This window comes from Spermophilus citellus (assembly GCF_964194105.1).
Source record: "Spermophilus citellus genome assembly, chromosome: 11".
Taxonomy (NCBI): domain Eukaryota; kingdom Metazoa; phylum Chordata; class Mammalia; order Rodentia; family Sciuridae; genus Spermophilus; species Spermophilus citellus.
The window spans coordinates 136,048,188-136,069,193 of NC_138192.1; the positions used below are offsets into that span (position 1 = coordinate 136,048,188).

The 21,006-nt window shown below is 47.3% G+C and overlaps 1 protein-coding gene across 12 annotated transcripts in view; it reads left to right on the top strand.

Annotated features, from left to right (window-relative positions):
* FARP2 (FERM, ARH/RhoGEF and pleckstrin domain protein 2) overlaps window positions 1-21,006 on the top strand; it is a 94,742-nt gene that overhangs the window by 5,470 nt on the left and 68,266 nt on the right. For 6 of the 12 annotated variants that reach the window (XM_081261026.1, XM_081261027.1, XM_081261018.1 and 3 more), the window contains 2 exons: window positions 5,888-6,039; window positions 7,222-7,432. In XM_081261026.1, coding sequence (XP_081117152.1) covers window positions 7,250-7,432 — 183 coding nt within the window. In that variant the 5' untranslated portion in view covers window positions 5,888-6,039; window positions 7,222-7,249. Of the gene's footprint in view, window positions 1-3,289; window positions 5,278-5,887; window positions 6,040-6,849; window positions 6,895-7,221; window positions 7,433-14,709; window positions 14,831-21,006 lie in introns of those variants that run through there. The other 6 variants (XM_081261020.1, XM_081261017.1, XM_081261021.1 and 3 more) reach the window with 5 other exon arrangements.

Below are 21,006 nucleotides of genomic sequence, written 5' to 3' on the forward strand. Positions count from 1 at the left end.
CCAGACTGGCCTTGTACTCAGATGCCTGTGCTTGAAGCCAGGTAGCCCAGTGTGGTTTGGAATGATGGCATGTATTGCATCTTAGAGCATCCAGTGAGAATATGTTTCAGAAAAGGGGCGTGATTTTAGAAATAGTTTAAAGTATGAGGCTTTACTAAATCTACTCCCTCTATCATTACAATTCTAGTTTCTTCAGTAGTAGTTAATAAGAGGTATGTTGAATGGGAACAAGTCCTACTGTCTGAGTGTTAAAGACATGGCGGTTACTCTTGCTTCCCCTGGAAGGTAGGCAGGAGCATGATGTAGGTAGCACCCCTCAGGTTAGACTTGAAGCCACGTACTACCAGCATCTGCAAGAAGCCATCTGGCTTCAAGTAACAGACTTATCACTTGTCACTTTTCTCACAACTCAAACACTCAGGGTCACTCCTGATGAACTGGGCTGCACAAAATAACCACACAAAAGACAGAGATGCCTTTCGGTCCAGGGACAGCTCCTCTGACCTTAGGGGTCCATGGGAAGAGAGAGAGTGTGTGAGAGAGCATGTGCTGAACCCTTTTATTGGGGAGAAGCCATTCAAATGAGGCGAGGGGTCAGGTTTCAGGGGGTTGAATCTAGCTTCATGATGTCTGCTGTCAGCAGGTCAACTGACATCTGGGAAGGCCACACCCGTCTCATGAGCTTGTGGGGATTGATCATGGCAGAGCAAGCGAAAAGACCAGAGCGAGACCCGGCGACGTGGTTCAGTCCACCCTGTGCGCTCAGTGCCCACAGTTCACACACACACACAGTGGTGAAGGGGTGCTTGGTTCCCCTGTGGCAGCTTCCAGCCATCACTGAAGGCAATTGGAAGAGAAAATTGGGAAGAAGGGAACAAAATCCCCTTCTTCCAGTGACCACCACCATGAACACGTCTTAAAATGCATGTGAGTGGGAGGCACACTCTGCCCTGCCCTCCCAGTGACAAGCCCTGACTCCTGGACTTGTGGGGAGCAGCACTGCAGAAGGCTGACCCCATAGTGAGCTCCGTCCTCCTCCACAGGCCCTGGCTGGGACTCGGGCTGTAAGGACCGGGAAGGCTGCAGGGAAGGCTTCCAGCAGAGCAGGTGGGAGAAAGCCACCTTGGTTGCCCTCCTCCTCCCGGCCTCCTGCCAGGAACTGTGGCAGTTGTTTCTCTCCTTTCTTCCCACCTGTGGCTCTTTCCCAGGCAAGGTGCAGTCACAAAAAGAGTGTGTCAGGGCAGGTTAAGTAAAGTCCCAGATATTTGTCAGGAGGACTGGGAAGTACCCAGGGAGACCGGAGAGAGAGACGGGGTTGGGTTAGGTGGTCCCTGAACAAGTTCTGGGAACTTAGAGATTCAGTGCAGAGGTGGGGGGTGGGCTCACCCTGAAAACAGCTTAGAAACAGAAAACCAAGAGATAGGTCACTGCCCTGTAGCCAGCTGGCCACTTGGGCAAATGGGACATTGCTGAGAATACTGCTGAGGCTGTGAAGATTGGGTGACACTGAGACCGCATTCCACAGAAGACTGGTTGGCACTTGTGACCTGAACCAATCCAGGCCAACTGCCTGCTCAGCATGAATACCAACATTTCCTGTAGGCTTTAAATGAGAACCACAGTGTCCAACAGCAGAACGTTCAAAAGACCCAGGACACAGTCCAGAATACATACAAAGAACCAGGAAAGGGGCTGGGGCTCAGCGGTGCAGCGCTTGTCTAGCACGTGCAGGGTGCTGGGTGGATCCTCAGAACCACATAAAATATATATAAATAAAATAAAGGCATCGTATCCAACTACAACTAAAAAATATATATTAAAAAAAAAGAACCAGGAAAATAATCTTTTCTTAAGAAAACATAGGTGATAAGAATGTTGGGTTGATCTGTGTCAGACTAGGTGGTCTTCAGGATTGTGACCCCTGTGACCTTTACCTCCTTTACTGTTCATGGCAAAAGCACTTTACAGTTGTAACTAATCAGCCTGGACTCTCCAGTGGGCACATGTGATTACACGAGCTCTTAGGAGCAGGGTCTGTTTCCAGCTGGTTGGCAGACCCTTCTGCCAGAGAGATGGAGGAAGATGGAACTGCTATGAACTGAGGCATGTCTGAGAATGACCAGCAGCTGATAGCCAGGAGGAAGTAGAGATCTCATTCCTGCACCCACACAGAACCCAGCAAGCCTGACGGGGCATTCTCCCTCAGAGCACCTAGGTAGGACCCCTGGCCAGCTGACCCTTGACTCGGCCTCCTGAGACCCTGAGCCAAAAACTCTGGTGAGCCCTCTGCACCCAGACTTCTGACCCACAGAAATCATGAGATGATAGAAAGTGCTTGTTTTAAGATGCTGAATTGTGGTATAACTTGTTAAGGCTACAAAAAATATATATATTCTTTATTTTTATTTAATTTTTCTGGTACTGGGGATTGAATCCGGGAGTACTATACCACTAAGCTACACCCCCAGCCCTTTTTACTTTTTATTTTGAGACAGGATCCCCTTAAGTTTCTCAGGCTGACCTCAAACTTGCGACCCTCTTGTCTCAGCCTCTTGAGTAGCAGGGATTATAGGTGTGTGCCACCACACCCAGCTAAAAAAACCCTCTAAGCAGCTATTAGAATATTCCAAGAAGTAAAGCTACTCTTGAAACATAGGCAGTATAGAAGTATAGACAGGATTAAATAAATAAAAATAGGAGACATAAAGAACAAAAACAAATAGGAATTTTAGTGAAAATACAGTAACTGAAATAAAATGGAAATAAGAAGGACAATTGGGGGGTGGGTAATTGAGGATTGAACTCAAGGGCACTTGACCACTAAGCCACATCCCCAGCCCTATTTTGTATTTTATTTAAAGACAGGGTCTCACTGAGTTGCTTAGCGCTTTGCTTTTGCAGAGGCTGACTTTGAACTCTTGATCTTCCTGCGCCAGCCTCCTGAGCCACTGGGATTACAGGCCTGTACCACCACGCCCAGCAACAGTTCTTTAAATTGAAGTTTTTGTTGGGTGTTTTTTCATCTTGAAAAACCTCCACAGTAGCCTATTGGATCTGGAGCTGTGGGTGCCAGTCTCGCCTTCACAGATTGGGGGTGTAACCACCAGCGAACAGCTGTATCCCCTGGGCAGCGGCTCCCATGGAAAGTGTGGGACTGGGCCAGCATTTATTAGTTTGGAGCTTCTCATTTTTTGTATGTGTACATCAAATTGTTGCTGGAATTGTTTTGGGGGTTTTTGTTTTGTTTTTGTTGTTTTTTTTTTCTTTTTTTGCTTCTAAAGAGTCACAGAAGTACAGGAGTATACCACAGTCCATGTGTCCATTCTCAATCGTCACCATATGGCAGCCTTCCACCCCACATACCTCATCCATGGATCCCCAACTCATTGAGTAGAACAGTTTATTTATCCTGAATTTGTCTCTATCTCTAAGGAATAGGGACTTTTCCCCCTTACATGGCCATGTGACCAGTGAAACGGGTGGAAGGTGACACTAACTTCTGAATGTCATCTAGCATCCGAGTGGTCTCAGCATTTAAATAGTGACTAGTACTCACATAGTCATTGCAGATGTGTCTCTGATAGTGTCTGTTCGTCCTTCAGCAGGCCACTTGTCTTATAGAACCACCACACTCTGGGTTACCTGGAAGAACACTCATTCCTTAGGGTGTCTCACTCTCCATGGGAACTGAGTCGCTGAACTTTAAGACCACAAGAGGTGAATTTCTGGTAATTTAGCTACTGTCTTAATATACATTGAGGATCTTGGTTTCATTTTGTTAGGTTTTTAGGGCTTTTCTAAAATACTGAGAACTTTTATGAATTTCCTAAGTCAGAACTATTAAACACAGTTTATTAAAGAAGACAGTTCCTCAACTCACCATCTCGGCTCCTTTCCTTCTCCGTAGGGAGGTGGCCAGTTTTGTTAGTTTTTGGCCTATTCTTCCATAGTTTTCTGCATATGAATACATATGTCCTCCTTGGGTGACACTGACATGCCTTGCACCTGGCTTAGTTCCTTGCTGTTCACAGAGCAGCAGACAACGTAGAGATCTTACTGCTTCTGTGGATGAAGATGCTGACATCCACATGTTGGCTTCACCCCTCCAGACAGTGTTGAGATCCCCCCAGTTATCTGGACTCATTTCAGCTTTTAAAACTTATTCTTCAGTATTTAGAATTTTGCTTCCCACAGTTAGAATTTCTCAGTAGGTAGCTCTAAAATGTGCTAAAGGACATAAACACATCAGTTTAGTGTTGGGGCAATTAAAGAAACTAGGGAGTGAAAGTAGAATGGTAATGTTGGCAAACGTGACCATGTCTCTGGAACCCTCCTGGCTGGGTGTTCCTGCTGCGCTGTGGAGGCTGGCTGGAAGGAGTCTTCCTGTTCTGCAGCACTGTTGCATATGCTGGGTTGAAAGGCTGTGGTCACATGATTTTATTTGGTTTATTTTATTAGTTGGAATCAAGGACACATCAACTTTTAGTTCATTTTCTCATTGAGCTGCTAGAACAGAATCTTGGACCTTTAGAGTTGAAAAGGATCTGATGGGCCCTTCCCTCCCCTGCCATTTTCCAGGTGAAAAGCTGGGGCTGGGCATGGAGAAGTGGCTGAGTTCACCCACTGGGGTGCTCTGGCTCCCAGGTTCCCACCGCCAGACGGTGGCTCCGCCCTTGCTGTCCACAGGTGCCATTCCTGTGGGCCTGTTGCAGTGCTGGTGAGCTGCCCCAGCAGCACCAGCACCTTGAGTTAACGACGCCCTTTCTGGTGCTGAGGGCCATGTCCCCATCAGGTTCTGTGGTTCTGTGATGGTCGGCCTTGTTGGCGTCCATCTGACAGTGAGCTAGGTACAGGGAGGTGGTGTGGGATGCCATCTACTCCTGGGATGGTGTGGGTGCCCTGCCTGCCAGTCAGCCTGGCCACCTGTTTTTCCAATCAGCTCTTTGACCTTGCCATGGAATACAAGACTGATTTTGTTTCCCAACTTTCTCACTTAGTTGCTTATTCTAAAAAATGTTAGTCATGCTTAGAAAAAGAAGAAAGAAGGCTCCACCTCCTTCTATATTTCAGTGAAGCAGAAATGCTGCTCGGGGCCAAGGGATGAGCTAGAGAGTCCATCGGGTTGTTACCAACCGTGAAAACTCCTTCCTAACACCCAGAGGGTCTTAGGCATGTTGGACAAATTTGGAGAAAACGTCAGGTGTTCTGCTTTCTTTGGTCAGTCTAGAAGTTTGACTCCTGATCCTCCTGGTGGAGCACCTTCAGTCTTCAAGGGAGGTGGGTTTTTGTTGCGCACCACCCTTTACTGTGGATCGGGGCTGTGGTTTCTGCAGGGAGCCACGTGCTGATTTCCCCGTGCTGCGGGAGAGCAAGAGCCTGGGTGTCTCTGTCATTTCTGTGTTCCCTGGTGGGCTTTTCCTTTTTTTTTTTTTTTTTAAGAGCAGTTTTAGGGGCTGGAACTGTAGCTTAGTGGCACAGTGTTTGCCTCGCGCACATGAGGCACTGGGTTAGAAACAAACAAAGACATGCTATCCATCTGTAACTACGAAAAAAGAAAACAGCAGGGGCTGGGGCTGGGGCTCAGTGGTAGAGCACTTGCCTCGCACATGTGAGTCACTGGGTTCAATCCTCAGCACCACATAAAGATAAATAATAAAGATATTAAAAATGTCTACATATAAAAGACAAAAGAGCAATGTTAGGAGCACAGAAAAAGTGAGCAGAAAGGCCAGCGACACCTCACATGCTCTCCTGAGCCTCCCCTCTGTGGGCTCCCCTTGTTACACCCCCCAATCCCTCCGCCAGTTTTTGAGCTGAATTTTCCAACTCTTAAGAAAGGACATTCTACAGGGTTTTTTATTTTTATTAAATGAGAATATATCCGTAGGAACCAGAGCCTTTGAGCAGTTTCTGGAGGAATCAGAGAGACACGCCTGGCAGAGATGTCGTGCCTGAGGGTTTCCTCCTGCTGTCTTTCCACTTCCCCAGTGGTGTGCTCTTGCTTGATGAATGCAGTGCACATGTGCCTGTCTCCCACAGGTGGGTCGGAAGGGGGCTTTGTGGGACAGGGTTAAGTGCACAGTAGGAGTTGGTTGCCAGTGAGCCACAGGCTTTTCAAACTTGATGCAAGTGTAAAAAGTCCTTGATTAGGTTTGTCTTGACAAAGAAGAGAAGGCCAGGAGACCTGCAGCAATTTAGTTGGCATGCAAGGGAGGGGGGATAGGAAGTTCATGAAGTGTGTGTTTTTTGCAGAGGAGGAGGTGAAACCTGAGACCTTGTGCATGCTAGGCCAGTGCTCTACTACTGAGATACATCTGAGATAGAATTTATAAAAGGTTACTAAAATTAATAGAAGATGTTTTGAAGATGGTTAGGGAAGATGTCACTTGTTAATTGGGTCTCAGGTGTTCAGTGAGTTAATATACATACCTGGCTTCCAGAATACCTGAGAAATATTATTGAGAGTTACGTTTGTTATTATTTATACTGCACTTTCATGTGTGTGAGTAAAATACATATAGGTAGATGTGATATGTGTGTGTATATATATATGTATATACACACACGTATATAATTTTTTGAAAATATTTATTTTTTAGTTATAGGTAGACACAGTGTCTTTATTTTACTTTATGTGGTGGTGAGTATCAAACCCAGGGCCTCACACATGCTAAGCAAGTGCTCTACCACTGAGCCACAACCCCAGCCCTATATATTTATATATACACATTTTGGGCAAGGGGTGTTGGAGACTGAACCCAGAGGAGCTCCCTCACTGAGCCACATCCCCAACACATTTCTGTTTTTTATTTTGAGACAGGGTCTTGCTTACTTGCCCAGACTGGCCTTGAATTTGCAATCCTCCTGCCTCAGCCTCCTGAGTAACTGGAATGGGTGTGTGCCTTCGTGTCCTGCTCAAAGATAATCTTTTTAACTCTGTTTTGATATAATTCAAGACTTGCAGAAGTTGCAGAAAGAATACTCAGGGGCTGGGGTTGTGGCTCAGCGGTAGAGCGCTCACCTAGCATGTGTGAAGCCCTGGGTTCGAACCTCAGCACCACATAAAAATAAATAAATAAAATAAAGATGATATTGTGTCCAGCCAGAAAATAAATTTAAAAAAAAAGAAGACTCTGGTTCCCATGTGCCTGATGATTGTTTTTTACATTGTTTTAATAATACCTAAAGTAGTAGTTCTCTGCTGTGTTTTGTTTTATTTAGCATTTTCTTCATTTTTAACGGAGGAGGAATGGGGGAGATAGAAGGAACGTACAGAGTCCTGCAGTCTGCAGGGATACGCTTGAGCACCCAGACCCCCCTGGGAGTGAGCACCCTCGAACCAGGGCAGAAGTTGTCACCCAGAATGCAGGAGAAGCACCTGCACATCAGAGTGAAGCTGCTGGACAACACTGTCGAGACGTTTGACACCGAGGTAAGGGGTGCATGTAGGAGGCCTTCTTAGGCCAGTGCTGGTCAGCTCTGCTCTGCTGTTCTGTTGGTGTATTTGTTTGTCTTGCCATATTGGGGATTGAACCCAGAAGCACTCTATCACTGAGCTAGAATCCTCAGCCCTTTTTATTTTATTTTTTGAGATAGGGTCTTGCTAAGTTGCCCAGGCTTTCTCAAAGTTGGGTCCTCCTACCTCAGCCTGCTGAGACACTGGAATGATATCTGCCACTAGGCTTGACTCCCCCTCCTGCCCAGTACTGGGGAGTGATCCTAGGGCATTGCACATGCGAGGCAGGCACTGGGTCTCTGAGCTACATCCCCACCTAGGTCTTGTACATTCATCAAGCTGGCCAAGAGTGGCTTTGGTGAACACTCAGTGAAGTCCTTGGGAACACTGAAACTGAGTTCTCCTCAAGTGTGAGAGTGGTCTTCTTTTTTTCTTTCAACTAAAGTTCCACTAGGATTCGGTCTTTCCACTCTCCCCTTCTGACAGGCTGGCTAAAGAGACTGTTGAAGGGCACAGTTGCAGCCAGGCTGCTCCCATGTGGACCGGTCCCACCTGGCTGCCTGGGTGGGTCACATCCACATCTGGATGCAGATTCAGCTTCTCCTCTCAGGAGGCTGGTGGGAAGTGAGAGCCCAGCATACAGGAGGTGTTATCATGGTGTTAGCATATAACTTCTTTTTCCAGGTCAGCAATAAATTTTTTTTTATTCTGAAAAAATTTCCTGATTATAGATTGTATTGATAATGTTGGCAAAAATAACTGGACATAGTAAAAAAAATTATATATATACATATGTACTTAAGTAACATATATATGTAAATATTTTATTTTTATACACACACACACACACAAACACACTTCAGTAACACTATTTTCTTTTCCTTTTGAGGGGCTTGTGATACTGGGGATTGAACCCAGGTATACTGTACCACTGAGTTATATCCCAGCCCTTTTTTATTTTGAGACAGGGTCTTGCTAAGTTGCCCAAGCTGGCCTCAAATTTGCAATCCTCCTGCCTCAGCCTCCCAGATCAATGGGATTACAGGCATGTGCCACTGCGCCCTGCTTACGCCCTGTTTTCTTTTGGACCCATATGGTATGTTAGAAAACATTTTCTCTGCTTTTCTAAGTGATATTAGGACAAATGTTCTTTTTTTAAAATTGCTAATGTATTTTCATTTGTAATACAGAAATCCATTCTCTCTTTTCTAGTATTTGTATATTGAATTAAAGTAACATCTTTAAAAGCTTTTCCTATTTTTAATGCCACAGAAATACAAGCAAGAGAACAATCTTGACTTCTCTCAGGAGGTGTGTCTGTGCTAGAGGTGTCTATTGAGTCAGGATGCTGCACAGAAAGTCAGAGGCGGGCTGAGTTACGGTGGGCCGTGAGCAGTGCTCTACTGCAGAGAGCTGAGGGGGGGGCTGGGAGGCTGGAGAGAGCCCACATTCTGTCCTCTGCTGGCACCTGGGCCAGTGTTCCCTGGAACCCTTCCCCTTGAGGAGTATTGGATGATAGGTGGCTAGTGCTGAGACTCAAGTGCTTTTCGTTTAAATTTTGTTGCTGTTTTTGATTGTTTGCTTTCGGGGTAGGGGGAGTACTGGGATTGAACCCAGGGGCATTTTACCACCGACTCTATCCCCAGCCCTTTTTATTTTTTATTTTGAGACAGGGTTAACTAAGTGCTTAGAGCCTCACTAAATTACTGAGGCTGGCTTCGAACTTGAAATCCTCTTGCCTCAGCCTCCTGAGTCTGTGGGATTACAGGTGTGTGCCACCTTGCCTGGTGTATAAGGTTGTATCTGAGAAGAAAACCAATCTCATTTTATTAGGGCAGTGGTGACTGTCCCATCACAAAAGTCTGCTGAATGATGACCTTTGAACTCTGGAGGGCTAGCACTGATGCACTTCTGGCAGCTCTGGGATCATTCTCCTTTGAAATAGGTCATGGGCTCCCAAATCTTAATCTTACGTATTTATTTAGTTTGGTACTGGGAATTAAATTCAGGGACATTTTACCACTGAGCCACATCCCCAGCCCTTTTTATTTTTTATTTTGAGACAGGGTCTCACTAAGTTGCATAAGGCTTCATTGAGTTGCTGAGGCTGGCCTCAAATTTGCAATCCTCCTGCCTTAGCCTCCTGAGTCACTGGGATTGCAGGCATGGCCACGACACCAGCCTCCCAAATCTTTTCCAATCAAAATGTTTGAAAGAATTTCCACCGTTCAGCCATCCCTCTGGCAAAGGTATTTATTTACTAAGGTCTAGGCTTGTTAACATGTGTGTTAAAAATTTTTTTAGAAACTGAAAGAAAAATAATTACACTATTTAGGATTTGCTTTGAAAACATCTTTTCTGTGCTGCTTAATAGTCTGTATCAACTAAAACTAGGATCTAAAAGGAAAAAGCATGCATTTATTTTTGAGTTATAAATTGAAATAATTGTTTCTATTAATTAAATATAACTATCATCTTTGGTATTTGACATACTTGACTGGTCACCAGAAACTAGAGAGTTCCCTTGGAAAAGCAGCTGTCCCAGAGCCCTGAGTTAGACAGGCACTTCTGCACTGTTACCAGCTGAGGAGCGCTACACGGGGAGCCAGAGCTCAGTGCGTCTTATTATAAGTCAGTTGTATTCTGCTTCCAGGTGCCTTGTCCTCCCCAGTGACAAACCACCCAAGACTTAGTGGCTTAAAGTGACAGTGACTCCCACTCTAGCCTGTCCATCGGGTAGGGTGGCCATTGCTGGTCTGGCTGGCCATGAGGCCTGGGTGCGCCCCATACGCCTGGAGATGCTCTCAGTGCAGGAGTGGGAGCCACAGGTGCCCAGGGGGCTCAGTGTCAAAGTCTTCAGTGTCTCTTTGATCTTGTTAAATTGGCTTCAGCAAGTTAGAGGCCTGCACAGGGTTGAGAGGTGGGGACACGGAGTCACCTGACCAGATGGCAGGAATCGGCCCTCTCCTAAGCACCCGCTGTTGCCAGTGGTACAGGAGAGCTGCTGCAGAGGCAGGGCTGGGACACTGGGTGGGCTGTCCTCAGGGTCCAAGTGCCTGTCCAGGAAGCAGGTTTGTGTCTGCCCTGGACACAGATCTCTGGGTCGAGGCCAGGTGCTGACCCGGGCCTCCGTCCCTGCCCACCATCGCTCGTCCTCAGTTTCACTTGTGCTCCTCACTGCCCTCTCCTTATGTTTGGACCAGGAGACAGGCTGTGACCAGGTGGTCCTTCTGCTGGACCTGCAGGCTGCTGCACACTTGTCAGGCTTGCAGGGCAGTGGGCAGACAGCAGTGAGACCCCTGGCTGGGCAGGTCAGTCTCCAGCAGGAGGTCGTGTCCTATGGCATGTTGTCTGTCCTAGACGGCAGCCTGGGAGAGTGGGTCCACGCGTGTCCTCAGTGTGGGGAGCAGTGCTGCGCTTAGTCTGTGTGTGCCCAGGGAGGGACTGCAGTCAGGCCTGCTACCTGCTTCCTGCTAGAGTGTCGTCATTGTCTCCGCGCAGCAGTGTGCTCTCACCTCAGGGTCCAACTTTGCCCTGTTTCTAGACTTTCTGGCCTTGTGTACCTCTTTCTAGTTACACATGTCAGCAGAGTGTATCTGACATGTCATACATACGTGGAGTGTCCCTTCCCATTCTTGTGACTGTACATGATGTGGAGTTTCCCTGGTCGGGTGTTCATACATGAGCGTAGGAAAGTGATGTCCCATTCATTCTACTGTCTTCCCCATCCCCATCCCCTCCCTTTGTCTTATCCAGTGAACTTCTATTCTCTCTTCTCCACCCTCTCTTATTGTGGTTTAACATCTGCGTATCAGAGAGAACATATTTGGCCTTTAGTTTTTTGGAGTTGGCTTATTTCACTTAGCATGATAGTCTCCAGTTCCATCCATTTACTGGCAAATGCCATGATTTCATTTCTGTTTATGGCTGAGTAATATTCCATTGTGTAGACATACCGCATTTTCTTTATCCATTCATCTGTTGAAGGGCACCTAGATTGCCTCCATAGTTCAATTGTTGTGTGCATGTCTTTCATGGTCTGTCTACCTGATTTTCTGTCTCTTGAGTCTTGAGCAGCCATGGTATTCTGGGGAGATGTGCTAACTTCACACTTGGACAAAATTAGCTTCACACACCAGTCAGAAGAACCAGGCTCATGTGGGATTGTACAGAACCTGCTGGTTGTTACTAAAAGTTTAGTTAAAGGCCCTTCTTTCCTCTGGGAATTACCAACATTTAGTGGTTTTTAATGCTTCTCTTTTGCTGTGGTGAAAATACAGAGTGACCTACAGCCCTCTGTGCTGGGGCTCCTGCCCCCTCTGCAGAGCGCATGGCTTCTCTGGTGTCTCCTCAGGTGTGGGAGCCTCGCTGTCCTCGCAGGGCTTCAGTAAGGCATGCTCTCAGGTCACAGTCTGCTCCTCGCTCCAGCTCCCCACGGTGAGGGGTGGGGAGGTGCGTCCCCCAAGACGTACAGCAGCAGGGTGCGCACAGTTCCAGCAGATGCAGCCCACCAGGGTGCTGAGGGGCTGGCCAGGTGCAGGGGAGTGCCAGAGAGTGTACGGCCAAGTCCAGATGGCTTGAAGCTAAGTTCTGTTCTTTTGTGTTAGAAGGTAAAGTTGAGTGTGAGTGGGACTTTTATAACAGTTTATAGAGATCAATTTGCATACTCTACAATTTACTCATAGACTGTCCAAATCAGTGGTGTTAAACAGAAATGTACCACTTTCACAATTTTAGACCATTTTTATCTCCTCAAAAATAAACCCACACCTGTTAATCCACGTCATTCCCTGAGTTCTAGGTGAGCCATGATCTGCGCTGGTCTCTGGCCCTCCGTCTTCTGAGTGACTGCCCGAGTGGGGTCATGGTCATGTTCTTTTGGGACGGACGCTTGAGACGTCCACCCAGGTCGCGGCATGGGTGCTTATGTCGGTGCCCATTCTTTTTCATGGCAGAAGAGTGTTCTGTGTGGATACCCAGCGTTTTGTCCGTCCCCTCCTCAGCTGATGGACGTCGTGGTGAGGGTCCATGCAGGAGGCTTGAGTCTTCATTTCTTTAGGGGGTACTTAGGCTTGGAGTTGCTGTCATGTCATGACCCTGAGTCTGACCCTAGAGGACCCCACTCCTTTCCAGAGCAGTGACACTTCACGAGCCACATCCCCAGCCTTTTAATTAATTTATTTATCTATTTATTTGGAGACAGGGCCTCGCTAACTTGCTGAAGTTGGCCTCCAACTTGTGATCCTCCTGCCTCAGTCTCCCAGGCTGCTGGGATGACAGGTGTGCGTCACTGCAACTGGCTCAGATTCTGCACTCTCTGGCCCATACTTGACATTTTCTGACTTTCTTATTCCAGCTATCCTGCTGGGAATGAAATATAACTTATTGTGGTTTGCGATGGTGTTTTAAAAGCTATTTTTAATGGATAAAAAAAGGAGGGTTTGGAGCCAAAGTAGGAGAACTGCATCATTTTGGTGGCCTGAGGTTGGAATGGGACGTGGTGGCAGAGCACTTGTCTGGCACACACAAGCTGTCCTGGAGGGGGTCACTGGGATAGACTGAGTTAAGAGTGGGGTTCACCCTGCTGCGTTGCCCACTCCACCATCAGGAAGACTCAGGAGAAGCTGCTTGGTGTGCTCACAGGGACCCTGTGGAGGTGGTCTCCCCAAGAGCAGGGATTTTCTTTTTTTTTCCCTGTGATTTTTTTTTTTGGTCTGGTCTTTTTGGATGTACATGACAGTAGAGTGCATTTTGACATATTGTACAAACATGGGGTGTGACTTCTCTAATTAGGATCCCATTCTGTGGTGGTACATGATGTGGAGTTACCCTGGTCATGCAGTCATATGCCAGGATAGGAAAGGTGTGTCCCACGCATCCTACTGTCTTCCTGTCCCCCCTGCTCCCTTCCCTTCATCTACTCTGCTAACCCAGTGGGCTTCTGAACTTCTTTCATTGAGAAGAACTTTTATTCATCCATGCTGTATTTTCAATCACTACTTATTTCATTTGTAAGGAATAGCTACCGGCTCTCACTTAGCTACGATGACTCTCATCTGTGTGAATCATGTATTGAGACAGACTTGGGGTACAGGCTCTTAGAGCACACACGTCGTGGTCTCTGACATGGGTCGTGACCAGTCTGAAATGCTTGTGTGTGTGTGGAAGTGCGTTTACTGCAGGGGCTTAAAGGAAGGGAGAGAGAGGTCCATGATGGTTTTAGACTGCAGCCCCGGTGCAGATACAGGCTTCAGTTGTGTCTTAAGTGACTTTTGACATTTGTTGTTGGGATACTGGCAACCCAGAGGTGAGTCGGCGGCTGGTAGTAAAATCTTGATTTGTTTCAGTGGATCAAATGGTTCTGCCATTTTGAACATTGCAGTCTGGCCTCAGCTCAAGTCTTGTTTCTGCGCTGCAGTTCTGGGGTTCTGTGTCAGGCTGCCCTGTGCCTTGTCCTGTGTGTGAAGCCGTGCAGTGGAAGCGTGTTCAGCTCCAGCCACATCAGTGTGAGGGTCTTCACCCTGTCACTGATGGAAAGAGAGGTTCAGTGGGTGCCCAAGTCCCCAGGTAGAGAAGGCTTCTCCAGACTTGAGGGCAGGTGTGCAGGCAGGTATACTGTCACCGATTCATACGTCACTGATGTAGTCAGCTTCTCACTGCTGGGACAGAACACCTGACAAGGACAGTTTTAGAGGAGGAAAAGTTTATTTGAGGCTCACAATTTCAGAAGTCTCAATCCATAGACTTTGACTCCGTAACTCTGGGCTGAAGGTGAGGTAGCACGTCGTGGTGGAGGGTGTCGGGGAGGAAAGCAGCTCAGAACAGGGCAGTCAGGAAGCAGGGAGAGAGAGCTCCACTCTCCAGGGATAAAATGTACACCCCAGAGCCAAACCTCCGGGACCCACCTCCTCCAGCCACACCCCACTGCCTGCAGTCACCACCCAGCTCAGCCGGCAGTGCAGCAGTGCCTGGACAGGACACCTCCTGTCTAAACAAACCATAGCAGTCTTTTAGGAGTCAGGAATCAATGTGAGTTATCTGAAAGTTAGTATGGCACAAGTGGTGTTTAGTAACGAAGAGAACAGTTGGGGATGCAGGGGTCGTCCAGGGTAGTGTTCAGTGAGACTGTGGGTCTGATCTCGCACACCCCAAAAAGGGACAGTTTGGGTGGGTGGGTGAGATCCTGCCTGGAGGACTAGCAAGTGGGGACTTTCCTTTTCTTTTTTCTTTGTTTCTTCCTTTCTTTCTTTCAGACATTAACGTCAGCACATGTCAAGCAGGAGGACAGGTTCCAGGCAGGAAACCTCCATGCTCTCCTCGTGGCCCGGAAGGGTTGCAGCCAGGAAGCATTGTCGGTCCGCACGAGTGTCCTAAGTATGGAAAATAGGCTGCCTTAGAACTTATTTTGGTCTGACCTCAGGAAGAAAAGCTAGTAATTCGGTATCTGAAATGTGGGGGTCATGTAGGTTTTGCCCCAGAGCTCTTGTGGGTGTCGAGGCTACACTGCTATTATGTGACTGTGCTCGATTTCAGAACCTGTTATTTGGTCGTGGAGAATTGATCTTTTTTTTAACCCAGATGGCTAGGAATGTGACAGACGGTACCTGACAGCAACGTGGCCACGTTTAGTCTTAGCTTCTAGGTGGTGGCATCGGAGCTCTCAGTGCCAGCCCCCCACCAAACCCCAGTGCACAGGCAGCCTGTGTCAGATCATAAAGCATCTGTGGCTGATGAAGAGGTGGGCTCCGAATAGAATGATCGGGGGTGCCATCCCGTGACAGCCTGTAACCAGGCACTCAGTGGATGCGGCTCCTGTGGCACCTTTGCTGAGGGTGTGCCCAGGAGCCCTGTCTGTCGGGTGGCCGTCCCTCGAGCATGCCAGCGCTGGGTGCAATTCATCTTGCGGGCAGCCCCAGAGGGGGCTGGGAGTTCCCAGGGAGGCACTGGTATCAGCTGTCCCGCCCAGGCCATGAGCCCTAATGGAATCCCTGTACTCTCTCATACCCTCGCATTTTTTGCTGGGGTTACAGTACGGGGATTGAGTTCAGGGGGGCACTCCACCACTGAGCCACATCCCCAGCCCTGTTTTGTATTTTATTTAGAGACAGGATCTCGCTGAGTTGCTTAGCATCTCACTTTTATTGAGGCTGGCTTTGAACTTGCGGTCCTCCTGCCTCAGCCTCCCAAGCTGCTGGGATGACAGGTATGTGCCACTGCACCTGGCTCCTGTGGAACCACTTTGGTCAGGTTACCCCAGCTTGGGAGGCTGAGGCAGGAGGACCGCAAGTAATGTGCATTGACTGTAGAAAAAGAGAAAAGAGAAACTCCCCGGGGCCCATGCCACGGCGGCTGATGAAGTAAGCAGCCGTCTCCAAGTTTCCAAGGGCCTTCCAACTCTGACACCGTCACACGGATGAATTCAACAAAAGTGGATTTAAACTGGACCTGGTTTTGTAGTTTTGGAAACATTAAAATTATCTTCTGAACATTTTTCTATGTAATTGTTCTTTTAAAGGTTTTTAATAGTTACGTAATTTTCTGTTTTCAGTTTCTCTATAATAAGTTTTTATGTACGCTCTTGATCATGTCCTTTCAGAGAGTATCTGACACAGGTTCTGCGTCGTGGGCTGGGTGGCTTTGAGCCTTTGGCACAGGGGAACGACACGCCCCACTCTGTCATGCAGGGGCCATGAGTACTTTAATAGTTTTGTTTTTTGTTTTTTGTTTTTTTGTTTTAATTAAAAAAATGTTTTGGAGCTGGGATTGTGGCTCAGTAGTAGAGTGCTTGCCTAGCATGCGTGAGGCACTGGGTTCGATCCTCAGCACCACATAAATGTAAAATAAAGATACTGAGTTCACCTAAAACTAAAAAATAAATATTTCAAAAAAATGTTTTAGTTGTAGATAGACAGAATACCTCTGTTTTATTTATTCATTCTGTGTTGTGCTGAGGTGCAGCAGGGCACACGTGCCAGGCAGGCGCTCCCCACTGAGCTGAGCACCACCTCGTGGTCTTAGCAAGGCCTGCGCTTCAGTGTAGAAGTTGGGATCTTAGGCATAGTCTCTTCAGGCTCCTCCACTGTACTTTGGGTTTATGGGTATTTCAGTGTCTGGGATTTTACCTTGTATTTGAATTTAAGATTACAAAGTTAAGAGTTGGGATGATAGTAAATATGTTATATTTGAAGTAAAAGGATGAAGGTAGCAGGGGCAGAAAGCAACACTGAGGTCGGACATCTGAAGGTGACTGGAGACAGGGAGCTGTGCTCCTCAGCCGGCCTTGGGTGTCTGCTGGCCCAGGTGTTCTTCATGTCTCTTGTGCTGTTTCTGTAGTGGGGAGCGGTACCCAGAGCTGGGTGCTTGGGGATCAAGAAGCAGAGGGGATGCGCTGAGGAGGGAAGCCCCAGCAGCTGGACCTGGGAGGGGCCGTTGGAGCCCTGTCCTGTAGAAGAATGTTGAAGGAGTTGGAACAGAACCTGCAGGTGCTTCCATGGGTGGCCAGCATCTCGCAAGAGACCAGTGTAGTGGGGTCCAGGAGGGCAGGGGCTTTATGGAGGAGGCCAGCTTGTGTCAGAGCCAGGCCAGGGTAAGAGGGGAGCCTTGGTCAACGTTCAGGTGACCCAGGATGTAGTGTCTGGAGGGTGGGTGCAGGGCAGTGGTGATTCAGTGGTGTCTGGGAGCTGTCTTGAAGGTGGGGCCTTCCGGGTTTGCTGGTGCAGGTTTCTAAGGAGCCAGAGAAGGCCAGCTCTGAGTGTCGTGGCATGTGGTGGGGAGCCTGTGGGGGCTGCGTGGTCCTGGGGCCGAGAAGAGGGCTCTTGGGCTCTGGGTGAAGCTCCTGTGGAGCCTGCTGTGGCGCAAACGTGAGGAGCACCCCCATCCGCTTCTGTGAAGCTGTCATTGCAACCTCTGAGGTGAAACACTTGTCAGGAGCATTCTGCTGCTTGGATGAGGAGGTGGCTCCTCTAGACTGTCATCGGACCTCAGCTCGTGAATCATGGACTTTTGCTTTTAGAAACTTTGACTCATCAATAAGGAGAAACATGAAAAAGGCCTGTGGGCACCTCTAGTGGTCATGAAGGAAGGCTGGCTGTCCTCCACACATGGGCAGTGCCCTGTGTGTGCTGTTGAATAGCCTCTTTCCACTGTGGTGGAGAGGAAAACCTAGACCTACTTCAAGTCCAGATTCATTGAAAATCCAGAAGACGTTCCTTCCTCTTCAGGCCACAGTCTTAAATACCTGCCTGGAACTCCAGTGACCAGACCTGTGTCATAAGCCTTGGGAGACTCTCAGGTTATCTTCTAGAATAAACAGTGTTCCTGATTATGAAAAGCCCATTTTTTCTTTATCTTCTAATTTTAGATATTCATAACTTAGTGTCCTCATAATTACACTTGGATTTGTTTGGTCCTTATTAAAAATACATCAGAATAATTTCTGCATGTGTTGATATTGAAACATGTGGGGGCAGATGTTTGTAGCTGTGTGGTCAGAGTCTGTAATGTGGCCCCAAAGTCTCATGTGTTCAGAGAGGGGACGCTTAGGAAATGATTGGTTCTTGAGGACTTTGACCTTATCAGTGTCTTAATCCGTCTGATAGACTCATAGTCTGAGTGGATTAGAAAGGTGGTGGAAAACGTAGCAGGTGGTGCTCAGCTTGAGAAGGAGGTCCAGGGAGTGCCTGGGAGGGTGTTCCTCCCTGCCATTCCTCTCTCTGCTCCCCAGCTGCCACCAGTTGAGAAGCACTCCTCCACTAGTCACCCCCATGTCTGCCTCACCTCCACACCAAGGCCCTCAGGACCAAGGCAGTGGAGCCGGCCAGCGGGAGCCCAAACCTCTGAAACCAGGAGCCAAAATGACCTCTCCTCCTTTGTTTGTGTCAGGTATTTTGGTCACAGCAACAAAGAAAAGCTAACACAGTTGCAGAATAAATGCTACATCTTTTGTTTTGCAGCAGTTTTCAATCAGGTCAACTAAGAAGTGACTTTAAGGCAATGGACATTACTATTCTTTTAGAAAAAATGTTGGAACATCATGCCAAAAACACTCAGCAAGCTCTTTTAAAGCAAACTCATATAAAATCCAGGGTGCTCAGCTTTACAGTTATTTGTTCTGGCTTAAATAGTGTCAGTCTTGCCAGTTTCAGTGACTTAGGAGGCTGAGGCAAGACAATACAAGTTCAAGGCCAGCCTCAGCAACTTAGTGAGGCCCTAAGCAACTCAGAGACCTGGTCTCAAAGTAAAAAATCAAAAGGGCTGGGGTCTAGCCCAGTGGTAAAACACCCCTGGGTTCAATCCCTAGTATCGAAAACAAATGATAATAATAATATCAGTCTTATAGCTTTTTAAAAATTGTTCTGACTAGTTATGCATGACAAAAGAAGGCATTTTGTTTCCTTGTACACAAATGGAGCACGACTTCATTTCTGTGGTGGTACACGTATAGAGTCCCCTTTGTACAATCGCACAAGTGTCTCAGGTAATGGTGCCTCATTCCACCATCTTTCCTACCCATACCCCCAGCTCTCCCCCACCCTCCCCTTTGCCCACTCCAAAGTTCCTCCATTCTTCCTCTGCCTCCTCCCCCCTTCATGGATCAGCATCCACCAGGGAGAACATTCAACCCCTGGTTTTTTTTGGATTCGCTTGCTTTGCTTGGCATAAAATTCTCCAACTCCATCCATTTACCTGCAGATGCCATGATTTTATTCTCTTTTATTGATGAGTGACATTCCATTGTATGTATGTGTGTGTGTGTATACACACACACACACACACACACACACACACCACATTTTCTTTATCCATTCATCTGTTGAAGGGCATCTAGGTTGGTTCCACAGTTTAGCTATTGTGAATTGAGCTGCTGCGAATATTGATGTAGCCATGTCACTTTAGTATGCTGTTTAAAAACATGTAAAATACCAGCAACCTGCTTTAAGTGTGATTATGTTGTCAAGCACTGGTGCACACCTGTAATCCCCACTACTGAGGAGGCTGAGGCCGAAGGGTCAGAAGTTCAAGGCCGCCTCAGCAACTTAGTGACACCTTGTTTCCAAATTTTAAAAATTCTTTAAAAAGGGCTGGGGTGTAACTCAGCGGCAGAGCACTTTGTTAGCATGTGTGAGGCCCTGGGTTTAACCCCCAGCACTGCAAACATTAAAAAAGGGGAAGGAGAAGTAACACTCCCTTTTTGCTCACATCACGCTCTTGACCTTGGAGGTGTCTTGTATCCTTGTCTACACCCTGTGTATGTTCACATGAACCACTTTACTCAGTACTAAGCTTCCTCTTATGAATGTGTTTTTATCTGTTTTTCTTTTCACCTCCCGTAGTTTTTATTTTAAGAATGTCAACACTACACTCATTGGTCCAGAGATCTTTATAACTGTTTCTTCTTGATGCAGATAGAGCGCTGCTTTCCTCTTGTGAAATGTCTCTTTTTTTTTTTAACCTCACTTTGTGCCTTTTGGGCCTAAATTCAAACATATATTCTGTCAGAGCCAGGTCCCTTGCTTCATCTGCTGGCAGTATACCTAGTATACCCAGGCGATTTTTCTGTTGCCAGCTGCTCTGAACCTTCTGTCTGAACCTAATCTGAATGGACCAAGTGGGTAGTATCTGTAGGCAGATGGGGCTTGGCTTGAGGAAACGAGGTCCCTGGGGTGAGGCTTTGGGGATCATCTCTCTCTCTCTTTTTTTTAAATGTAGTTGTTGATGGATATTTATTTATTTATTTATATGCAGTGCTGAGAATCACACCCAGTGCCTTACACTTTCGAGGCAAGCACTCTACCACTGAGCCACAACCCCAGCCCCTGGGGATCATGTGTTACCCCCTAGTTCCTCCCTCCCTCTGCTTCCCAGTCACCGTGAACCGAACAGCTCTTTCTTTTAGTTGTAGATGGACATGATACCTTTTTTTTTTAAGAGAGAGAGAGAGAGAGAGAGAGAGAATTTTATTTATTTTTTAGTTTTTTCGGTGGACACAACATCTTTGTTGGTATGTGGTGCTGAGGATCGAACCCGGGCCGCACGCATGCCAGGCGAGCGCGCTACCGCTTGAGCCACATCCCCAGCCCCGGACATGATACCTTTATTACCTATTTTCATGTGGTGAGGTTGGAACCCAGTGCCTCGTGTGTGCTTGCCAGGCAAGTGCTGTGCCATTGAGCCACAGCCCAGCCCCTGGGTAGCTTTTTCTGCCATACCCTTCCACCATGATGAACTTCACCTTGGGCTCAGAGGAAGAAGTCAGCCAGCCATGAACTGACCCTCTGAAACCATGACCCCAAAGTACACTTCTCTAACTCTCAGTTGATCTTTTTGGGCATTTTGATCACAGTGACATAGAGCTGATTAACACAGTGTACGTAAGTAGAAAGACAGGGTTCGTGGATCAGAGAACTTGATAGACTTTAGAAGGTCATACTCCCAAACTGATTTACACGTTCAACATGGTCACCACTAAAACCACAACTGGCTTTTTTTTCAGAAGTTGATAAGTTGACCTAACGGGTCATCCTTAGTTTATAAGGATGTTAATTTTTAAG